General features: G+C 40.1%; 1 protein-coding gene across 2 annotated transcripts in view; it reads right to left on the reverse strand.

Moving 5' to 3' along the window:
- Nucleotides 1–960: 960 nt before the first annotated feature.
- Nucleotides 961–24614, reverse strand: part of Vcl (vinculin) — a 122071-nt gene continuing 98417 nt past the window's right edge. Inside the window, exons 14-22 of one of the 2 annotated variants that reach the window (XM_027931161.2) lie at nucleotides 24431–24580; nucleotides 22087–22195; nucleotides 20665–20967; nucleotides 19403–19527; nucleotides 12223–12408; nucleotides 9181–9384; nucleotides 6972–7175; nucleotides 6491–6595; nucleotides 961–3129 (exon numbers count right to left, since the gene is read on the reverse strand). In XM_027931161.2, coding sequence (XP_027786962.1) covers nucleotides 2983–3129; nucleotides 6491–6595; nucleotides 6972–7175; nucleotides 9181–9384; nucleotides 12223–12408; nucleotides 19403–19527; nucleotides 20665–20967; nucleotides 22087–22195; nucleotides 24431–24580 — 1533 coding nt within the window. In that variant the 3' untranslated portion in view covers nucleotides 961–2982. The remainder of the gene's footprint in view (nucleotides 3130–6490; nucleotides 6596–6971; nucleotides 7176–9180; nucleotides 9385–12222; nucleotides 12409–19402; nucleotides 19528–20664; nucleotides 20968–22086; nucleotides 22196–24430; nucleotides 24581–24614) is intronic. The other variant, XM_027931159.2, reaches the window with a different exon arrangement.

Raw genomic sequence — 24614 nt, forward strand, 5'->3', positions numbered from 1 at the left:
GTTAGAGATTGCTGCCCTAATTAATAGCCTTGGACATTTCTCTTTAATTCAAGCAGCCTAGAATCCGCCTGTATGGTTGGAAGCTTTTGTAGGTAGGTGATAAAAGCAGTGATAAATGCAGTTAGCAACACTTTTAAATATCACTTTTTTTTTTTTTTTAGTAGTTGTAGATGGACAGCATGACTTTATATTTCTGTATGTGATGCCAAGGATCGAACCCAGTGCCTCACACGTGCTAGGCAAGCAGTCTATCAGTGAGCTACAGCCTCAGCCCACGTTTCAACCTTTAATGATATTTAACCTTTGCAGATCTAGAAAAATCAGGCAAAAACTGTTATGTCCCAGCTCTGTCCAAGAATCTCCTAGTGTGGGCTGAGATTGTGGCTCAGTGGTAGAGCACTTGCCTAGCATGTGTGAGACACTGAGTTCAATTCTCAGTACCATATTAAAAAAATAAAGATGTTGTGTCCATCTACAATTAAAAATTTTTTTTAAAAATCTCCTAGTACTGTTCTAGTCGGGGCTTAAGAAGAGGAATATGTCTCCAAAAGCTAGTTCTGCCCCAGAGCCCTGGTAGGTCCTTGAGAACCTTCCTATGCTGAATTTTAGAATATAAAAAAATGGATTTGTGGTTCTCCTGCACATTTAATAACTTCGGCTTTTTAAGATGGTCATTCCTATTAAATAGAATCTTCTAAGATGAAAGACTTCTTCAACCAGTGGGTGATCTGTATCATCTGGCTGCTTTCTGCCTTCTGTTAACCTTTGTCACTGCTACTTCTAGTATATAATCCCCAAAGTTGTCCTTTATCACACAGATCCTTAAGTTAAAATACTATTGTCGAGTTCTACCTCTTTGGTTTCCAGGTCTTAAGGATTAGTTTAATTGGCTATTCTTCAAAAATAAAGCAAAAACTTGACCTAAAAGTTCTTACTAAAATAACATCCAACTTTAGAGCATTATTTATACAAATGCATTTTATTGTTTTAAACAGAAAAAAGAGGAAGCAGAAAATATTTGCATATAACAAATCCTAGCTTACAAATGTATTTTTTTTTTAAAGTGGTGACACCTCTACCATTCAGGGATTTGTTTTGTTTTGTTTGCTTCACTGTGTCTTGAGCACTGTTGTTAGAGAAAAGCACATCTGGCATAAAGTGTAAAACCAGTGTCTCAACACCGGAAGAACTTGAAGAACAAAGATTTTTCTTATTTCTTCTAAGTAATCTTCAGTAAAACAAAAGGTGATCTTTGGCATAGATTCATACTTTAAAGGCATTAATATTGCATTTATATCAGGTAAGCAATTATACAAATATGCTGAGGGCCTTAAAATAATATTTTATCAGTTAAAAGGAAATAGAGGTAGCCTGAGTGTGCAGGACCACCTTAAGACAAGTGCTATACATTTGATGATGGGATCTAACACACATTGGGGGTGAAAGGAAAACATATTTAGACAAAGGGTCTCACTCCTTTACTTTTTTCATTTTGGGTTTGGAAAGAAATGGTTCACGTGCTGGAGAATGCTTAGGCAGAAGTGATAAGTGGGGGGGGGGGGAATTGCCTTTTAACTTTGCGTAATAGGAAATTTACTATGGTGATGATTAAATATTATGCTCATTGTCAATTATATTTAGGAGAGTATAAAGGGGCTTGGTTTAGTTGGTTGAAGGGAAGTAGGAATTCCAGGAGTATTTACCATTGATTTAGTCCCAGAAGCATTCAAATTCTAGTCTGCAAATACCACTCTCCCTTAGATAGAAGTGTCCTTTAATAGGATTGCCTTTTCATTAGACAATCTCAGAGGTCTAGTACTAATTCTTATGAACAGAATTTCAAAAGGATAAAAAGGATCTTTCGAAATTACATACAAACCAAAGTATAGTGACATATGCCTTTAGTCCCATCTATTCAGGAGGTCAAGACAGTAGTATCCCTTGAACCCAGGAATTTGAGACCAGGCTTGGCAACATAGTGAGACTCCAATTTCCCAAAAAAGAAAAGAAAAAACACCTACCTATATTTAAAAATCTTATTTAGGAAGGGTTTAGGGGAAGACTACAAAAGCCAGAACATGATTTGGTTAAAAATTAAATGCAGCATTTCAGCTTAAAAAAGAACAATAAAGAGCTAAGAATGAATGATAAGTCCTCAGCACAGACCTTTGCAGGCAGTGACAAAGCATGGAACGCCTGGGCATGACCCCCCTGGGAGGATGGGCAGGGCCACACCCTGGCTACTCTGCCCCTCTAGTGACAAAGAGCACCAGGGCACACAGTGTATTCATGGGATGGTTACCTTGGCAGGCTGAGGACTGCCATGGGACAAGAAGTTTCCCTAGCACAGACATTGCTCAGGGGCATAGTAAAGACAGAATCATGATTCTGTGATTTCCTCCTGACAGTGAAGTTTGCTACTGTGTGGAAACTTGAATTAAATTGGGGAGAGGCAGGAAATGAATCCAGGCCTATATGTTGGGGCTCCCAAAGGCTACCTTTTCCTGCAGCAGCAAAGCTCACTTCTGAAAAGGACCCAGGTAGCACAACCCAGGGCAGGCGGGGTCAGCAGCAACATGGAAAGCCCAAACAATTTTTTGGAAGCAGAGAGATTTTCTTAACTGACCGGCTGGTGAAAAGGAAACAAGAGGGAAATGTCCCCTAGGGTGTCTGGCTAGTGTTTTCACTCTTAAATTCTGAGCTTATGTGAAGTCCATGGACTAGAAACCCAGTCCACCTATTGAGACAGAGTATACATGAGTTTAACTGTGTTTGAGAATACAGAATTTATATGGAGACACATTTCAAAGTGTCCATGACAAAGAGTATAAATGTTTCATAATGTGAAGAGACCCCATTCCTTTCTCATATGTCAGGCTGGGATGTGGCTTTCAACCCCCAGCAATTCCAGATGGCTTCTGGAACTCGGATTATTCTTCTTTTCAGTAGGGGTTTCCGTACCAGCCAGGTTTGGCTGGGTACCTACTGGTACCAGGGAGTCTTTCTGACCCAGCGCAGTGTAAATCCAGCATCTGTTCGAATTTTGATTGAAGCAGCTTCTGCTTCTCTTACAGTCTCCTTCACTGACTGCATGAGGTTCTGGGCATTGTGAACTAGCATCTCTGTGGCCTGTCAAGAAAGAAGAACTCTCCATTACAGTAGTCCCTGATGCAATCCTGTCTCCAAAATAGGGTTAAGCCAAGAATGGACTGCAACCATTCCCTGTACTCACTTTCATCACTGATGGATTAGCTGTATTAACCAAAAAGGACCCCAAACTAGACCATCATGATCTTGTACTGTGCCTTCAGATGGCGTATAGTCTGTACCTCTTGATCTTCAAATGCATTCCTCCCCCTGCAGACTCTTGATATTTATCCCCTCTACCTGGAATAATCTTCCCCTAGGTAAACATTGGTTTCCCCTCCCATGTCCTTCAGATCTTTTAGTTCAACTGTCACCACGGTGAGGCCTTCCTTTCTCCCATTATTTTGCATCACAAACCACCTCCCAACTTCCAATAGTCCTCACCTCCAGTTCTTTCATTTTTTTCCATAGAATCCATCATCACTCGTTGAAACATTTTAAGTTTTATCTAGATTATTGTGATCTGAGATAGGTTGTTTGTCCATACAAAATTTAAGTTCCATAATGGAGGACAGATTTTTGTCATGTTTTTTGTTTGTTATTGTTGAGTTTTTTTGTTTTGCTTTTGTAACAGGGATTGAACCCAGGGGTGCTTAACCACTGAGCCACATCCCCAGCCCTTTTTCATATTTTATTTAGAGACGCAGGGTCTCACTGAGTTGCTTAGGGCCCCACTAAGTTGCTGGAGCTGGCTCTGAACTTGCAGTTCTCCTGCCTCAGTCTCCCAAGTCACTGGGATTACAGGTGTGCGCCATCACACCCAGCCCTGGTTGTGTGTGTGTGTGTGTCTGTGTGTGTGTGTGTGGCACCAAGGATTGAACCCAAGGCCTTGCACATGCTAAGCAAGCACTGAGCTACATCCCCAGCCCCTTTTGTCAGTTTTTGTTCACAGCTGTTCTCCAGTTCTTGGCACATTAGGAGGCATTCATAAATATTGAATTAATGAATAAACCAACCACCTGATCAATCTATGGAAATCCAAAGTTTATCTTCCAAACACAACGATATAGGAATGGAATGTTGGTACTTTGCTCACATAAAGTCAGAAACCTTAATGATTGTTTAGCTGAGTTATTCTTAACTATTTAAATGGAGGTTGTGGGTTCTCCCAAGAAAAATGTTCATGTGTATTAAATTTATGCATGAAACTTCAGAGGGATCACAGTTCTGGGAGAAATAACTATGGGCTTGAATTTCTGATTAGTAAATCTTTACACTTATCAACAAAAGGACTTAGGAACAGAGAGGTCTAGAGATTGCCATCCAAACTTTCATCCTGACAGAGTCAGGATGAAAACTCATGACTTCTCACTTATAGTTGTGTATTTATTCCATTCTACCACACTGTCATTTTCTACCTTTTTTCCCTGGATTTTTTTTTTGGGGGGTGGGGTGCGTGGGTTCAACTGGGAATTGAATTCAGGAGTGCTCTACCACTGAGCTAAAACCCCGGCCCTTTTTATTTTTTTGTCTTGTAACAGGGTCTCACTAAGTTGTTGGGCTGGCCTGGAACTCATGGTCCTCCTGTCAGCCTCTCAAGTAGCTGGGATTACAGGCATATGCCACCACACCTGGACTACTAGACAGTTTAATGGAACAGAGTAGATATTCCCAAGACAAATTTTTGTTGGTTAAATGAATAAGACCTGAATCTCTCAAAACTTTTCCTTATTTCTCCAATTTTTCCCACCTTTAGGCAGAAGAGATCACATGACAGGAAAACAGCCCAATGCCCAAATGCTACCTAGAATACATGAGAGTTAGGGGTGAAGATCCAGTTCCCTTGTTTTGGGAGAAGAGAAGGTTAGGTGAGAGCTGTTGGATTACAATATGATAGTGGAAGCAGCAATAATGAAACGAAGAAAAGTAGCCTTCTTGTATCTTCTACAGTGCTCCTACCCTCTGTTTTCTGGCCTAGAGACCTAAATTATTTGTGAGTTCTCCAAGAGGAAGGATTGTGTCTTTTTGTTCTGTTTTGCTTTGGGTACTGGGGATTAGACCCAGGGATACTCTACCACTGAGCTACATCTCTAGCCCTTTTTATTTTTTATTTTGACACAGAGTCTCACTGAGTTGCTGTGGGCCTTGCTGAGTTGCTGAGGCTGGCCCCAAACTTATAATCCTCCTTCCTCAGCCTCCCAAACTGCTGGGATTACAGGCATGCGCCACCATGCCTGGAAACATGGTGTCTCTTATTTTCTTAACTCCCAAACCACCTGATATATATTGCCTCATACTCCATGTATGAGCCCTGTCTGGGCAGTCCAACAAAGATGTATTCCTTATCAAAAGAAGAAATGGGGAATGTGGCTCACAGCAGGATCTTCCAGAGGGGAAATAAGAAGAGGAAGGGGTGCTCAAATGAGGATGGATTGTTTTGTTTTAGGTACTGGGGATTAAATCCAAAGGCACTCTATCAGAGCCATACCCCCAGCCCTTTTTATTTTGAGACAGGGTCTTAATAAATTGCTGAGGTTGGTCTTAAATCTTGCTATCCTTCTGCCTCAGCCTCCTGAGCTTCTGGGATTACAGGCACCCACCACCAATCCCAGCAAATGAGAGTTTTCTGAAAGATCTGGGCCACAGTTCCACAAGGGAGAGAAACAGGACAAACTGTTAAGAAGAACCCTCCCCCCATCATTCTTTCTCTGTGAGAAGACTAAAGAAAATGCAAAAGAAGCACCACCTTGAGCTGTCACTTGAGTCTCAGAACAGGCCTAACCACCTCATACTCCTGCACACTCTGCATGATTCATTCCCCCAAGGCTGTAAAATCACCCGGAGAACGGAAGGCAGACAGTCTTCTCTCCAGCCAAAAAAGACAGAGCGCGTGGGAGTGGACAGGCAGCAGAAGCCTTAAGAGAGCCAAGCCTTTTGTAGGAGGGAAAAGAACTGAGTAGAAGCCTAACTGGCACTGATTCGTGGTGCTACCTCAACCGTTTAACCTCCCTATGCCTCATTTTCCCATCTGCAAAGTAACACAAGTTGCCCAAGTGCTTTACTTTCAATCCCAAATTTCTTTTTTTTTTTAATATATTTTTTAGTTGTAGATGGACACAATACCTTTATTTGATTTATTTACTTTGTATGTGGTGCTGAGGATCGAACTCGGTGCCTCACTCGTGCCAGGCAAGCACTGTACCACTGAGCCACAATCCCAACCCCCCAGTCCCAAATTTCTGATGCAGCTCTGTAACAAAAGACTCTCCTCCTGAGAAAGTGAGTCATAAGACTCCATCCCCCATGCTGAATAGTTCATTCAGAGCTAAAATGTCTTTAAAACGGAATTAAAGTGAATAGCACAGAAGCTGCTAGCAAGAAACCAAAAGCCGCAAATACATACCTGCTCAGATTCCTCGTCACTGATGTTGGTCCGGCCCAGCATGGTGGCCTTTACGGTAGACAGGATTTTAAGCTGGGTGCTTATAGTTGGGATTCGCTCACATACCTAAAGAGAAAGTTTAATTTGGTATGTGTCCATATTTGTCTTGCCCACACGTTCCTCAAGGGGAGGACTTCCACTTCTTTACTTCCAGTGGCTAGCAGGCAGAAGGCACTCAAATTACAACAAAACACTTTTCTTTCTTCCTGGAGTTAGTCCAGTCCCTTTATACAGAAGCCAACACAGTCACATTCTTTCCTTTGACTAAGAAATAAACTTTCTTGAGTCTGTCTTTCCCAAACTCACATGAATATTTCCCCTTTCTTCCATTTCCCCTACTCACCCAGTTTTCTCTCTGCTGCTTCTCTCCCTCATTGTCCTCATATTCCTCCCAACTCTCCCCACCCAACCTGCCAAACACACACCCTCTTTTCCCAGGTACCTGTAAGAGGTTGGTTCTAATCCGCTTATCTGTGCACTGCTTGGCAACTTCCTTGGCCAACCGAGTCACTTCATCTGAGGCCTTGGCAATGTCCTTGGCACACTGAATGAGTGCCCGCTTGGTACCACTTCCCCCTCTTACCAGCCGAGACATCTCAGCCATCAGCAGAGCCATGCGCTTGGCTGCTGCAATGATATCATTGCCCTAGAGAGAAGCAAAGATACAGTGTGAGCTCTGCCCACACTCTGCCAAGTTAAGGAAGGAGCAGAAAAACAGGAGAGGAGAGAGCCTGCTGCTCTAGCAGCCCTCTGGAAGGATGAGAAGAAGATTAAAAGGATGGTTCATGAATGATATGGATAGCACTGAAGAAACAGAGAAGGATGAGGCAGGGCACTTGATCAGAGACAGAGAACCTCCTGACTGAAAAAGGAAGACCTGGATATAAGTCGGAAAGGGCAACATGTGCACTGCAGGCATAGCACTGAACAAGCACTTAAGCATCTCCAGGTTAATAGTGTCAATAAAATGGGGCCATGGCCAAGGAGTTGGTGAAACAGGCATTTTCATTCTGTAATAGGAGAAAAAGCAGTAGAACTGGCCAGAGAGGAAAAATACAGAGGAGCCTTTCCAGATGCTGAAATCATCCTCTTCATCCTTACCCTGGCTGCAAATAGCAGCCAAGATTCTCACTACTTCACTAGAATGTAAAACCTAAAGTAACTATTCACAGCTGGTGAAAGGGGAGCATAATTTTCTGATCCAATCTGCTCTTGCCTTTCCTCAAGTGTCTCATTTGTCCTGTCAGCCTGAAATATAACGTCATTTTAATCTTTCACATGTAAAAACATCAAGAATCAATTCTTCAGCCCCTTCAGTTAAAGTGAAGCCTCCAATTAATGGAATTTTCAGCTAAGAGGATGCTGGAGAAGGAATCAGAACCTCATTCTATTTAACAGCAGTTTATTTTAGATTTGGCATTTGGTTCACTAAAACCTTCATGGGTCATAATAAAGATATATACAAGTAATTTATTTTACGCCCATAAAACAACCTAAAATCACAGCAACTACATTATTTTCAAAAGGCCAGGCCCCACTCATTTCTCCCCTCTTGCTTTTCAATTTATAAACAATGCAGTGAGGCATATGCAAATCATGCCACTACAGGGTGCTCTGTGAGAGACTTCCACAGACACCATGAAATGGCTAATTGTTTATGCTGGTAGGTGTGTGATGTCTCAGGCAGTAAACTGAGGTTGAAGAGAACATGTACAGGAAGAAGCCAGGAGGTGAAGGTATATTAGATGAGGCCCTCTGGACCACCTCTTCCAGCATAGACCTAGAATCATTCCAAATTTCAAGACTTTGGTTAGGAAATAGTGTAGAGCCAGGGTTAGTTGTTATCCATCACTCTTCAAACCTTTCTTCTTGCAACATGCCACCTTCAAAGGAAATAACGTGACCAGTACCAACCCCTTTTTTCCCCAAACTAGCTTTGGTTCAGTCCCAAAACCTCAGCTAAGAGGATGCTGGAGAAGGAAACAGAAACCCCATTCTAATTAATAGCAGTTTATTTTAGATTTGGCATTTGGTTCACTAAATCCCCTGTGTTGCTATCCATCCCTCCTCCCACTGAGAAACCTGAACAAGCAGTCAGTGACGTCCCTTCCCTGTGGGCTCCCATCAAGGCCAACATCTGCCACACAGGAAAGTGCAAGGGAGCAAGTAGTCCTCCCCACAGACCCTGCAATATAAAGCTGCTTCTCACCCTGATCAATATGCCTGAACCATCCACCAGTGAGCAGTCGGGGGCAGGAGGTAGGGGTCAAAGCTCAATGGTCAGGCCAGGGGACCTACCTCTTAATGGTGGAGAATGGTTCCTGACCTAGAAGTCATTGAGAGATGCATCCACAGCTTCTCAAGAGATTTAAAGTTGAGCAAGGGCCACAAAGTTGGTAAGAAAAATAATCCTTTCAAAAAGTGACCCCATTTCTCTTCATCTCCCAAACATAAGTGCAATCCAATTAATCTGGCATTAGCAGACCTACCAAACTTGTGAAGCCAGTCCTAACAACAAGGTGCAGACAAACAGATATCCACCCTGCTCAGACTCACAGGACCCGCACAGATCATGAGTGATGCAATGTGTCAAGGCTGCACATGGCCGGATGCATTTGGAGCAATCCCCAACTGGGAGTGCTAATCAGTACCTTACTAGACCACTTGGTAGCTTCCCGATGCAAGGACTGAGCCGCGGCCAGAATGGGCTGGTTGACAGGCTGATTGGATGGCATTAACAGTAGCTCAGGTTCGTAATCGTCTTCCATGTCAGAGGGGACAGAGAACCCAACAGCATCAACCGCATCTGCCTCAGCTACAACTCCTATACCCACCTCAGCAGCTGGGATACCCGGCTTTGTCGATGGCGGGAAGGATGAGAAACAGGGATAGTGTTAGTACGAGCAATAGGACTTGGGAAACTGAGTTTCAGCTAGTTTAGTAACCAAAGCTTGCCTAGGATGTGAAAGAAAATGGCATACTCCAGGAGCTAGAGGAACCAGGGTCCACAGAAGGGGGAACTCCAGCAGCACTAAGCCCAAGTCACCCTGTGGTGAAGGAAGAAAGGGTCTTGCTCTACTAGCAAAGGGTTTCCAGAGATATTTATATTAAGAAAGCAAGTTACATTTTTTATACACTTAACTACTAAAATTAAACTTGACACATGTAATTCTCATGTCAGAACAATTTTGAGGAGCAAAACCCAATTGTAGTTTATTACCTTTAAAAGGAATTAGAAGGGAAAAGTAAATACAGCCACACAAGTTGCTTTGAACAGAAGAAAATGAACACTTTTCTGGATTGTATGGTCACAACATTGTTCAGGGACACAAGAAGTGACAGGACAGCTCTGCAGCTAAAAGATCCAAAATTTAAAACAATATGTCAAAGGTAAGAAACACCAAACCAGGAAAGAGGTAGGAAATCAATGATGGGTGAAGAGGATTCATTAAGTACCCCTCAGTGGTCCAGCTATAGGAACCTCAAGAAAATACCCTATCTGGATTGCAGGGAAAACCACGTGCGTGCGGGCACACACACACTCACTCACTCTCACTCTCTCTCTCTCTCCCACCCCCCAAAGTCTTTAGAGAGAAAGCTTCCACAATATATTATTACATCTGTTTCTAATACCAACCCCAAAAGCTTCTCCTTGAATACAACCTAAATCTCTCTCCTATTGCAAAATAGATTCTTTCATCCCAAACTTGACTTATCTAATTCACAGATTGGACAACACATGGACTTGACCAATGAATGAGGCTCAGCTCAGAAGACCCTCACAGGAGCCCAAAATGGGTGCCTATGAAAAGAATAGGGACCATGAGAGGAAGAACATGAATTTAGTAACAGAGGTGGGTACTGTAAGAGATCAAGGGAAGAGACAGGGGGATCAGATGCTGAAAAACAGGCTGAGGGGAAAAGAAAACAAAATGAATTGCTTCAATGAAGTCAAACCATTCACATGAAGGACAGTGACCACAGGTCCTATACATCAAACATCTGTAACCAAAAGGAAGTAGGAGTTTGTATGGAATTATATTTGAGATTGCTATCAATCTTTATACATAAAGTACCAATCAACTTATACATAAAATCTGTCTCACCAAAAGGTGAAAATTAAGTTGGAGGATTCAGGACCAAAAAGGGGTTCAGGTACCATCTAAATCCTTTCACCTAAACTCTGTCTCAACAAGACTCATCCTCATTCTGTAGTGAGCAGAAAGGCTAGCTCACTGCAGCTAGGGTTGAGTGACAAAGTATAAAAAGACAAACAGATTGACACACACACAAATACATATTCCTCCCCCAACACACACACCGTTCAAGTTGTTCCTGACTTCACATAACTCAAAGTTGGCAAACCCCTAATGCTTAGACCTCAGGAGATACTCAGACCTCAAGTTTTCTGGCCACAAATGGCAGAGTGGGGAAAATATGTAGGCCAGTACTGTCTGCCCCTTTTATGTTTTATCTTCATAATTTATTAATATTTTGTTTCACTGTACAATGTATCTAAATTTAATGAAATTTCCATTTCCTTTGAGTAAAATCAACCCTCACTGTCACATTCCTCACTCTCTTTATACACAAGGGAATCTACCACACGGTCAACAGGGTATGCGTGCCCCAGTTGGAAAGCTATCATTATAAATAATTGCACAGATCAAGTCCAACACTTACAAAGTCTTCATTCCTTCTTAGAACCTGAGTGCACAGATAAGCATTTTGAAAAACACAGTTAAAAACCAAGGTTAAGGGCTAGGTGTAGCTCAATGCTAAAGTGCTTGCCTAGCATGCACAAAGCCCTGAGTTCAATCCCCAGCACCACAAAAACAAAACAAAACAAAAACCAAGATTAATTTCCCAGCCTGAAAAAAAATAATAATAATAATCCAAGGTCAACTACAGGTGTAGGCAGTCCCGGGGACTACATTCAATGTAAAAGTTAAAAGACAGAAGGATATGAAAAGAATAAAGGTAAATAGATGGTGAAAATAAAGATCTAGGATTAAACTAGAAACAGTTTAGAACTAAGAACTATATTTCATTGCTCTTATCTAGAAAAGCTACCACTCATTATAATATAGGAGGAAATAGGTAAGTTATTCATGGGGCATAACTGCTGCGGCATCCAAGTTTTCATCCCCCACATTAACATTTACAATGAGCTGGAACGAGCCTGGAGCTGTTTAGAGTTGAGAGGTAGAATGATTCTGAGAAAAGAAAAAGCACACGGCTTCTAACACCAATCTATCCGCTTCTAATGTGAATGCAAACATTTCATCTAGTTGTAGCACAGCCCACAAAAGACAGTTTGGTATTTGAAGATCTAACAATTAACAATGGAACATCTAAAAACATTTTAAAAGAAAGATAAGCAAATTCTAAAAGACCCTAAATATCCAGGGTCAGTGCAGCTGACATTTTAATGGACAAAGAAGAAAGGAACCTTCTTCTCAAACCACAGGCATCCCAAATTTCATTTGAGCTGCAAGAAGGAGAAACTATCAAGCACCAGAAATATCTCACTAAATCACAGGTAATGGCAGGAACATGCTTTTGGCAACACAGGAACCAAAGCAGAGGGAGAGAGTGACTCCATCTGGACTCTTCTTCCTGGGCTTTGTGCATATTTCTTCATCTTTTCTCAAAAGACATCCTTTCTTGACAAGAAAAGCTTCATTACTTACCTTGCTGGACCATTTGCGAGCTTCATCATGGAGCTGCCTGGCAGCCATCATCATTGGCTGATTAATCACCTCCCCGGCTTTCTGCTCAGGAAACTCTTCATCCTTTTCCTCTGGTGGTGGGGGCCTGGGTGGAGGGACCTCACCCTCAGGCAGAGGTGGTTTGGGAGGAGCAAGCTCATCTGTTAGCTAAGAAAGAGAATAAACAGGTTTGTAAGTAAAACCCTAGGAACTACTCCCCCTTAAGATTTTTTCCTTTCCTCTAAAAAGCATCTCTAGAAAAGCCACCCACATTGACTTCAAATAAGACCACCCACACTGAGCCACAGGGACCACCTGCTGCAATCTCAACAGAAGCATTTTTTTTTCCCTCTACAAATAGCTAACAGTTACTGTGTTGGTCATATCCCAGAGGGGCATACACAACACTACAGGATCAAGGATTCTCAAAGATGATCCCCACACAAGATCGAAGCTCTGGGTTCTAGGTCAAGTTCTATGAAGGGGCAGCTGAAAGGCAAATAACTTCTCACTTAGGCCTTAGGTTCTTCACCTCTCAAATTACCTTTAAGATCCTGATTCCTTTTTTTTAACCTTTTTAGTGAACCTACTTGTTGTTTTTTTTTTTTTTTTAATTAGCAGAACTTTTATTAATTTATTTTGTGGTGCTAGAGATTGAACCCTAGGCCTTGTGCATGCTAGGAAAGCATTCTACTACTGAGCCACAGCCCCAGTCCAAGATCCTGATTCTTAATGTCATGACTACCTAATGTCATGAATATCTCCCTCTGTCTGCCCCAACCACTCACCAAGAGCTCAGGTGTGGGGGATGGAAAAAAAAAAATCAAAGAACTATTGGAGATTGGGGAAGCAATATTTACTTCTCAGTTATGAGCACAATGATCCAATTCTGTCTTTGACCAACTTAACATATTCTACTGATATTAAATATGGGAAAATAGACCATTTGCATGGGATACCACCATGACAGAGAACTGACGTCACGGGCAGAGGAGATAACTTCATTGAAACCAGCGCTACAGCATCAAATAAATTTATAAGAGTAAACAGTAACTCAGCAGTCAAACAGAACAAGAAGTAACATGAGCAGCATAAAAAAGCAAGGAAGAAAAGGAGTACAAACAATGAAGGACAGCCTAAATATTCAGGAGGATCTAGAGTCATCAGAAAAATGGTCATATAAAGAACTCAAGGAATACCTTAGACAGATGGAATGGAACCTTAAAGAGGATACAAGACAGCAAATCCAAACAGTGAAAGAACACTTTGAAATGAATTACATAAACAGATAAAAGAAGAAGTTAAGCATCTTTATTAGGAGATAGAGATTATTAAAAAAATCAAACAATAATTCTAGAAATGAAGGAAACGATAAACCAAATTAAAAACTCAATTGAGAGTATCACTAACAGAGTGGAGCAAGTAGAAGCCAGAACATCAGATAATGAAGACAAAATATATCATCTTGAAAAGAGTCTAGCCAACTCAGAAAGGCTGGTAAAAAATCACGAGAAAAACATCCAAGAGATATGTGATAACATAAAAAAACCAAACTTACGAGTCATCGGGATAGAGGAAGGTACAGAGATTCAAACCAAGGGAATGAGTAACCTGCTGAATGAAATAATTACAGAAAACTTTCCAGAAATAAAAAAGGAAACGGATATACAAATTGTAGATGCATACAGGACACCGAGCACACAAAATCACAGTAGACCAACACCAAGACACATTGTTATGAGGATATCCAATATACAGAACAAAGAGAAAATATTAAAAGCTACAAGAGAAAGGAAGCAGATTACATTCAGGGGTAAACCAATAAGGTTAACAACGGATTTTTCATCACAGATGCTGAAAGCGAGAAGATCCTGGAACAACGTATTTCAAACACTGAAAGACAATGGATGCCAACCAAGAATTCTGTATCCAGCAAAATTAAGCTTCAGGTACGACAACGAAATAAAAATCTTTCATGATAAACAAAAGCTAAAAGAATTGCAGCCAGAAAACCAGCATTGCAAAGCATCTTGAGCAAAACACTACACGAGGAAGAAATGAAAAACAATAACCAAAACCATCAGTGGGAAGTGCCTCTGTAAAGACAGAGGGCAGGGGGAAAGCTAATCATGGAGAAACAAACTAAATTAAAAAAAAAAAAAAGAAGAAGATAAATAATCAAACATGGCTGGAAGTACAAACCATATATCAATAGTAACTCTAAACGTTAATGGCTTAAACTCTCCAATAAAGCGACATAGGCTGGTAACATGGATTAAAAAAACAAATCCAACAATATGCTGCCTCCAGGAGACACATCTGACTGAAAAAGACATACACAGGCTGAAGGTGAAAGGTTGGGAAAAAAATATACCACGCACATGGTCCTCGTAAGCAAGCAGGGGTGGCCATCCTCATATCGAATAAAATCGACTTCAAGACTAAGTTAATCAAAAGGGATAAGGAAGGACATTATATACTGTTAAAAGGAACCATTCACCAACAAGACATAACAATTATCAATATTTATGCACCAAATAATGGTGCTGCGACGTTCTTAATACAAATTCTCCTCAAGTTCAAGAATCAAATAGACCACAACACAATAATTATGGGTGACTTCAACACACCTCTCTCACCATTGGACAGATCCTCCAAATAAAAGTTGAATAAAGAAACTATAGAACTCAATATCACAATCAATAACCTAGACTTAACTGACATATATAGAATATATCAACCATCATCAAGTGGATATACTTTTTTCTCAGCAGCACATGGATCCTTCTCAAAAATAGACCATATATTATGCCATAGGGCAACCCTCAGTAAATATAAAGGGGTAGAGATAATACCATGCATTTTATCTGATCATAATGGAATGAAACTGGAAATGAATGATAAAAGGAAGGAAAAATCCTACATCACATGGAAAATGAACAATATGTTACTGAATGATCAACGGGTTACAGAAGACATAAAGGAGGAAATCAAAAAATTCTTAGAGATAAATGAAAATACAGACACAACATATCGGAATCTATGGGACACAATGAAAGCAGTTTTAAGAGGGAAATTCATCGCCTGGAGGTCATTCCTCAAAAAAAGGAAAAACCAACAAATAAATGAGCTCACACTTCATCTCAAAGCCCTAGAAAAGGAAGAGCAAAACAACAGCAAATGTAGCAGAAGGCAAGAAATAATTAAAATCAGAGCGGAAATCAACGAAATTGAAACAAAAGAAACTATTGAAAAAATTAACAAAACTAAAAGTTGGTTCTTCGAAAAAATAAATAAGATCGACAGACCCTTAGCCATGCTAACAAAGAGAAGAAGAGAGAGAACTCAAATTACTAACATACGGGATGAAAAAGGCAATATCACAACAGATCCTACAGAAATACAGAAGACAATTAGAAATTATTTTGAAAACCTATATTCCAATAAAATAGAAGATAGTGAAGACATCGATAAATTTCTTAAGTCATATGATTTGCCCAGACTGAGTCAGGAGGATACTCACAACTTAAACAGACCTATATCAATGGATGAAATAGAAGAAGCAATCAAAAGACTACCAACCAAGAAAAGCCCAGGACCGGATGGGTATACAGCGGAGTTTTACAAAACCTTTAAAGAAGAATTAATACCAATACTTTTCAAGTTATTTCAGGAAATAGAAAAAGAGGGAGCTCTGCCAAATTCATTCTATGAGGCCAACATCACCCTGATTCCGAAACCAGACAAAGACACCTCAAAGAAAGAAAACTACAGACCAATATCTCTGATGAACCTAGATGCAAAAATCCTCAATAAAATTCTGGCAAATCGGATACAAAGGCACATCAAAAAAATTGTGCACCATGATCAAGTAGGATTCATACCTGGGATGCAAGGATGGTTCAATATACGGAAATCAATAAATGTTATTCACCACATCAATAGACTTAAAGATAAGAACCATATGATCATCTCGATAGACGCAGAAAAAGCATTCGACAAAGTACAGCATCCCTTTATGTTCAAAACATTAGAAAAACTAGGGATAACAGGAACTTACCTCGACATAGTAAAAGCTATCTATGCTAAGCCGCAGGTTAGCATCATTCTAAATGGAGAAAAATTGAAGGCATTCCCTCTAAAATCTGGAACAAGACAGGGATGCCCTCTATCACCACTTCTATTCAATATAGTTCTCGAAACACTGGCCAGAGCAATTAGACGAAAGAAATTAAAGGCATAAAAATAGGAAAAGAAGAACTTAAATTATCACTATTTGCGGATGACATGATTCTATACCTAGAAGACCCAAAAGGGTCTACAAAAAAACTACTAGAACTAATAAATGAATTCAGCAAAGTGGCAGGATATAAAATCAACACGCATAAATCAAAGGCATTTCTGTATATCAGCGACAAAACTTCTGAAACGGAAATGAGGAAAAACACTCCATTCACAATAGCCTCAAAAAAAATAAAATACTTGGGAATCAACCTAACAAAAGAGGTAAAGGATTTATACAATGAAAACTACAAAACCCCTAAAAAGAGAAGTAGAAGAAGATCTTAGAAGATGGAAAAATATACCCTGTTCATGGATAGGCAGAACTAACATCATCAAAATGGCGATATTACCAAAAGTTCTCTATAGGTTTAATGCAATGCCAATCAAAATCCCAACAGCATTTCTTGTAGAAATAGATAAAGCAATCGTGAAATTCATATGGAAAAATAAAAGACCCAGAATAGCAAAAGCAACTCTAAGCAGGAAGTGTGAATCAGGCAGTATAGTGATACCAGATTTCAAACTATATTACAGAGCAATAGTAACAAAAACAGCATGGTACTGGTACCAATACAGGCGGGTGGACCAATGGTACAGAATAGAGGACACAGAGACTAATCCACAAAGCTACAACTATTTTATATTTGATAAAGGAGCTAAAAGCATGCAATGGAGGAAGGATAGCATCTTCAACAAATGGTGCTGGGAAAACTGGAAATCCATATGCAACAAAATGAAACTGAATCCCCTCCTCTCGCCATGCACAAAAGTTAACTCAAAGTGGATCAAGGAGCTAGATATCAAATCAGAGACTCTGCGTCTGATAGAAGAAAAAGTTGGCTCCGATCTACATATTGTGGGGTCGGGCTCCAAATTCCTTAATAGGACACCCATAGCACAAGAGTTAATAACAAGAATCAACAAATGGGACTTACTTAAACTGAAAAGTTTTTTCTCAGCAAGAGAAACAATAAGAGAGGTAAATAGGGAGCCTACATCATGGGAACAAATTTTTACTCCTCACACTTCAGATAGAGCCCTAATATCCAGAGTATACAAAGAACTCAAAAAATTAGACAATAAGATAACAAATAACCCAATCAACAAATGGGCCAAGGACCTGAACAGACACTTCTCAGAGGAGGACATACAATCAATCAACAAGTACATGAAAAAATGCTCACCATCTCTAGCAGTCAGAGAAATGCAAATCAAAACCACCCTAAGATACCATCTCACTCCAGTAAGATTGGCAGCCATTATGAAGTCAAACAACAACAAGTGCTGGCGAGGATGTGGGGAAAAGGGTACTCTTGTACATTGCTGGTGGGACTGCAAACTGGTGCGGCCAATCTGGAAAGCAGTATGGAGATTCCTGGGAAAGCTGGGAATGGAACCACCATTTGACCCAGCTATTGCCCTTCTTGGACTATTCCCTGAAGACCTTAAAAGAGCGTACTACAGGGATACTGCCACATCGATGTTCATAGCAGCACAATTCACAATTGCTAGACTGTGGAACCAACCCAGATGCCCTTCAATAGATGAATGGATAAAAAAAATGTGGCATTTATACACCATGGAGTATTACGCAGCACTAAAATATGACAAAATCATGGAATTTGCAGGGAAATGGATGGCACTAGAGCAGATTATGCTTAGTGAAGCTAGCCAATCCCTAAAAAACAAATACCAAATGTCTTCTTTGATATAATGAGAGCAACTAAGAACAGAGCAGGAAGGAAGAGCAGGAAGAAAAGATTAACATTAAACAGAGACATGAGGTGGGAGGGAAAGGGAGAGAAAAGAGAAATTGCATGGTAATGGAGGGAGACCCTCATTGTTATACAAAATTACATATAAGAGGTTGTGAGGGGAATGGGAAAATAAACAAGGAGAGAAATGAATTACAGTAGATGGGGTAGAGAGAGAAGATGGGAGGGGAGGGGAGGGGGGATAGTAGAGGATAGGAAAGGTAGCAGAATACAACAGTTACTAATAGGGCATTATGTAAAAATGTGGATGTGTAACCGATGTGATTCTGCAATCTGTATTTGGGGTAAAATTGGGAGTTCATAACCAACTTGAATCTAATGTATGAAATATGATATGTCAAGAGCTTTGTAATGTCTTGAACAACCAATAAAAAAAAAAAAGAGATACAAGTCACAGAAAAAAAAATAAATAAAAAATAAATATGGGAAAATAAGTCAAAGAAATAAATAAATTACTGCTTTGATAAATTATTCCCTATATCAAGGTATTCCCAATAATGTTAGTTGGAGTAAGTATCTAAATATAATCACTATTTCTATTTCTTGGATTTGTATTTGCAAGATATTGCCCATTGAACTTGCTGCTAAATCATGGATTCAAGGTACTTTGATACTCCTCGCCAGTATCAAATGATTTTAAACTAAGGTTTGATAAAACTTTTTTAGAAAAGCATATATTACTTTTTTTCTAACAAGAAAAAATAACAGTCAAGTAAAGGAAAGAACCTATACAAGATTCTAAACACCATTAGCAATTGGGAACACATAAAATTTCCTCCTCACAAGCTGTGCAAGGATTTTACCACAGCTCACTACCTCATCATTCATTACATCCACACTTACCAAAGCCAGCTTCTCTTTTCCAGGCACACCCCATCACAGGAGGCCAATAGCACAGATACCTACCAACCCATATATAAGCACTGGATTTTTGACTCTACTAAATTTGGGAATAAAAATCAAGATCAGCCTCTGACTTAAGTTCAAGTAAAAGCTAAACCAAGCCACTTGATTCTTAAAATCTAAAATACAGTTTACTTCTCTCTCGCTACATTCTCAACACCCTGCTGCTCAACACTCCCCATCTCTCTGAATTTACTTACTCGGAGCTGTTCAAGGTCAGGTGGAGGAGGTGGGAAGTCAGGTTCCTGAGGTTGGAAGGCTTCTCTGACCTTGGCCACAGCTCCCAGGATCCGATATCCAGAGTCCAGGAAGCTCTTTTGCAGGCCTAAACACAAGATACTCTCATTTTCAGCTGGGTAGGTCAATGCCCCAAAGCACTGTCTGTCCAGCAGAAGAACTGGTTTCTATCAACAAAAGCTGAATGTGAAGCTGCCAGTAAGCATCATAGGCAGTGGCTAAAGGGGAAGGGAGGTAGGGTAAGTCAGATGCCCTGAGGCCTGAAAAGAGTAGGAAGTCTCACAAACCAGCTGTTCCTATAGTGTTGAGCATGCCTGCTCACTGGACAACAAACAAGTAATCAAGAGATTCTTGGGCATGAACACTCTGGCCTCAGGTGGTACCCATCACCTCTCTGATGATGACACAGTCAAGAGTTATCTGCTCAATGCAGAATGTGGGACATGTCAGTTTCAGATTGGGCATACATTCCCCAGAGTACTTCCCACCTTTCTCCCTACTCCTTTGCTCTATTTGGCATTCAGCATGTTAGCCATTTATGCTGAGCTGGAATTCAGGAATCTTCAAAATATGAGAAACTCCAATTAGTGAACCAACTATGTCCTTTATGATGATGGGTTAAGAACATCAGAAAGATTCTGCCTGAGTCAGGGGTGGATAAACCAGCGCTTCCTTTCCACTCTCTCACTGGATTCTACTCACAAATGAGAATAGAAATATTGGGTGTTCAAAACAGGAAGGAATTCAGATGATTCCAACCAAAGGAGTGGCTCCAATTACACTCTCCTTCAGTGATACTGAAAATATGATCAAAATTCAGCTGAAAAAAAAACAGATTCTTTAGGGCCTAAGAGACGAGAGGTTAACTTTAGCCCTCCATATTTGACAGAAAAATAAAATGCTTTATAGAAAAAAATACACAAGAAGTTACAACAGTATTATATAAACTTATAAACATAAGCTTATATATTATGTATATGGCAAATTGATTAGTCATCTTTTGAGACATTTTCAAAATAATGATTGAACAGGGTTAAGAACTGTTTAGCCAGACAACATTAAGAAAGCATAGTGAAGCTGAACCAGTATATCTACACACCTGCCAATACTGCAGAGGTGTGGACAGAAAATGATTAGCCTAGTATTCTCAGACTAAGTGTGTGTAGACTCTGTATGTGGCAGTTGTGAGGTGCACCTTATCTCACCACCATGCTGTGTTGCTTACCAGGGTCAGAAATGTTTCCAGCCACAGCCTTTGCATCCATCACCATAGGGGAGATTGTTTTGCTCAGTTCATCAGAGGCAGCTTTCACAGCCTCACGGAACTTGGGATCCTCAGAGTTCTCCACCTCCCTCTTCGCCACCAGCAGGATTCGGTTGGCCCGACGAGCAATGCTTGTTGCCCCAGCAACCAGCATCTGAGGCTGAATGTTGGCCATGGCTACCTTACACTTGTCCAGATCTTTTTTAATTGCTTCTTCAGAAGCATCCAACAGAGATTTGGTATCAATGGCTTCGTCCACCAGCCCTGTCAGGAAACCAAAAATGGAATTTAATTTCTGTTTTAGAAGAATAAGAGACTCCAAAATATTCATTTCTATTTGTTTCTCATGATAAACTACAATACTCTCTCTTTCAGCTAAAAGTTATCCCTACACAATCGTAAGCTTCCAGGTAAACACCACTGAAGAAAAAAGTGAAGACACAGTCAGGTAGGCTATATGGATTTGCAATATTTATACCAACCGTGGTCGCTCGTCTTGTATCCACCACAGACAACCAGAAATGCAAAGACATCAGGAGGAAACCAAGATCATGTCTGAAACCTTCACCACATCACCACGTTATCTGTCAATAACATTTTCTCTCTTCCCGTCTCACTCCCAAGCCATCTGTTTGTTGTTGGTAGCATGCAGTGCCCAAGATGAGCCACGCAGAGGATTCCAATAACCCTAAAAGCCTGTTTCTTGTTTCTGTTACCTCTCTTCAGACATTGCGAGAGCTCCACTTTCATCTCTGGCTGCTATAGACCCCTGTCAGCGGGTTCTGCAGGGACAACGAAGAGCCTACACTCTTCATTTCTTCCCTTCTCTCCTATCTCTCCCTCCACAGAGAATGAAGAAGATTCAGAAGTGCTACTTGCTACTTCAGTCGTACAGACACAGGTTTGTTGGTGGTTGGTTTCTTCTGTTCTTTTTTTAAACTACGTAGTTGATAAGTTGGAGGAAACTCTGAGACAAGTTCTATTAAATAGTAGCTATTGTGGTTCCTTGAAATGTGAACCCACTGAAAATGACAGGGACACCCACTGTATCCACGAACACCGCCTCCTAGCCTCTGAAACTGAACTCTGCCTCAGACTGGGCAAAGACACTATTCAAAGAGAAGATAGGAGCTGTAACAATAAACATCACACTGGGAGGGTGGCACTGAAATAAAAGAGACTCAAACAGTCTCTCTTCAGACAAAGTTGCAAGGCTTGAATGAGAAGCCGCCACTGCTCAGCAGCCTTAATCAGGGCCAAGAACACTGTTGAGCACATGACTGTCCCTTTATCCAATTATAGCTGAGTAACAGAACCAGTCCCACTTGGGGCTCTCAGAACTCATTCCTCATGGATCAGACAAGAACTTTACAAAAACTCTACCTGTCATTTTTTCAACATTATCAATCCACTGGTTCTTCATGGTTTCAAAATGTTCATAAGCGGCTTGATTTCCAGGGTTCCTCAGTAAGATGCGAGCAGCTGAGATGACCTGACAATGACAAAACAACTTTTCAACACCAGCAGAGTACCCTCATACTCAAATTACAAATCTGCAATGAAGCCTTCTCCTCTTCACCAAGAGATGGCACCATAAAGCCAAAAACTGACAGGTCTCTTTAGGGTGAACACACTAGGTTTGGCTCCCCAGAGTAGACTCTTTGCAGAGAGGGGGGAAAATGTCAATGGCCGTGTGTGTGTGTGTGTGTGTGTGTGTGTGTGTGTATGTGTGTATAATGAAACCCAGGACCTTATGCATGCCAGGTAAGCACTCTACTACAGGCCACAGCCACAGCTCCTATAGTCTGATTTTAAGGAGATAAGAAAATTACAAAGTGCTTTCACATCCATTTCTTACTTAATCCTGACAACAACAACCTGTGCAATATCTCACTTTGCAGATGCAAAAACCAACACTCAGAAAATTTAAGTGGGTTGGGGCTGAGGCTGTGGCTCAGAGGTAGAGCGCTCACCTAGCACGTTCGAGGGCCTGGGTTTGATCCTCAGCACCACATAAAAATAAATAAAATAAAGATATTGTGTCTGGTTACTATTAAAAAATAAGTATTAAGAAAAAAATTGTTTAGAAAAGAAAAGAAAATTTAAGTGGGTTGCTCAAGAGGTCCTGACTAGTCAGTGACAGTTTTGGGGATAGAAGGAAATAACATTTATAAGTATCTGGTAAAATATAGGCTATACATGCATATGTTTACTCCTACGAGCAATCCATTAGATTTGTTAGTTTCTTTTTTCTAAGGTGAGAAAACCAAGCTTCAAGGTCTTAGAGGATTCAAGTTCGGTTCTCATTTTTTCCAAAGTTAGTAACTTTTACACAATACCTTTATTTTATTTATTTATTTTTATGTGGTGCTGAGGATTGAACCCAGTGCCTCACACGTGCAAGGCAAACGCTATACCACTGAGCCACAACCCCAGTCCCTAAAGCTAGTAACTTAAAGCTTTTTCTCTTTTTTAGAAATCTGTTCTATACTCAAAGTTTGTTTTATGTTCCATTTTTATGGAGTTTTTCAAGAAAGTTAGACACATACGTATTTTATGATTTTTTTAATTGGATGAATGTAACCTTTCAGGAAGGTCTAATTTGTGGTGGGCATGTAGTTCAGTGGTAGAATACTTGCCTAGCACATGCAAAGCTCTGGATTTGATCTCCAGCACCACAAATATGGAGAGAAGCAGACAGAATGTATGAATTTAATTTGCTAACATGTGACATAGGCAAAAGCTGATAATTAATAAGATATGCTCTCTTCCCACAAGTTCCTATGAAAGTCAGTATTATAGATTTATAAAGCCTAATATGGTTCCCTGTGTATTTCAAGCCCTTAATAAATATCTGCTGAATACATGAATGAAAAAAAATAAATTTTCTATAATCTTAATAGAAATTGCACAAACATCAAGCTAAATCACATTGAACTGATTTTTAAAGAAAATCTATTACCTGTTACGACTTTAATTCCTGTGCAATTTGTTTTCTTTTTTTCTCAATTTTCTTTGCTCCCAAATGTACTAGCTATACTTTGATTATATAATTCATTATACACCTTAGTTATACAATTAAGTTAAAAAAAAGAAAACACACTATGGAAACAACTGGGCTTTTTTTTCTTTTCTTTTTTAATTTCCTCAAAGAGATGTCAGGGAAAAGATATAAACTCTAAAATATAAGCAATCTAACCTCTCAAGATCATCTAAGAATTTTCCTAACTATATATGTATGTTCATTAGAAGAGCTGCTTTACTAGTTTTTTCTACTTCTATTTTGGGGGAGTAGGCAGGGAAGCACTGGGCTTTAAGCCAAGAGGATTTACCACTGAGCTTTTTACTTCCCCAGACCTTTTTACTTTTTATTTTGAGACAAGGTCTCACTAAGTTGCCTAGGGTCTCACTAAGTTGCTAAGGCTGGCCTCAAATTTGCCTCCCCAGTTGCTGGAATTACAGGTATGTTTCACCACACCCAGCTTTATTTTTACTTTCAAAACTAATATATGGCCATTATTTAAAAATTCAAACAATACACAAATGTATAAAGTTAAAAGTCTCATAAAATACTAATTCTAGAAATCACTAAGTTTCACATTATGAATATTTTTTAATGTGATCATACAGTTGGTATTCACAATTGTATAGAAAGTGTTCTGTAATTAACTTTCTTTACTGAACACTGTATAATGAGTATTGAAATAAAGAGCAAGCAAAACTCAACCTGGGGTGTGAGTTCTCGAGCAGTCTTCACTGATGCCTGAATGCCTTCCACTGTTGATTTATTAGCGGTACCAACAGCAGCCGCCTTCTCTGCTGTAGCTCCAAGCCTTCCTGAATGGTTTTCAAAGTTTGCTGCCCTCTCATCAAATACCTTGAGGAAAATACAAAGACATTAAGAATATTTA

Source organism: Marmota flaviventris, chromosome 4, assembly GCF_047511675.1.
Source record: "Marmota flaviventris isolate mMarFla1 chromosome 4, mMarFla1.hap1, whole genome shotgun sequence".
Taxonomy (NCBI): Eukaryota; Metazoa; Chordata; class Mammalia; order Rodentia; family Sciuridae; genus Marmota; species Marmota flaviventris.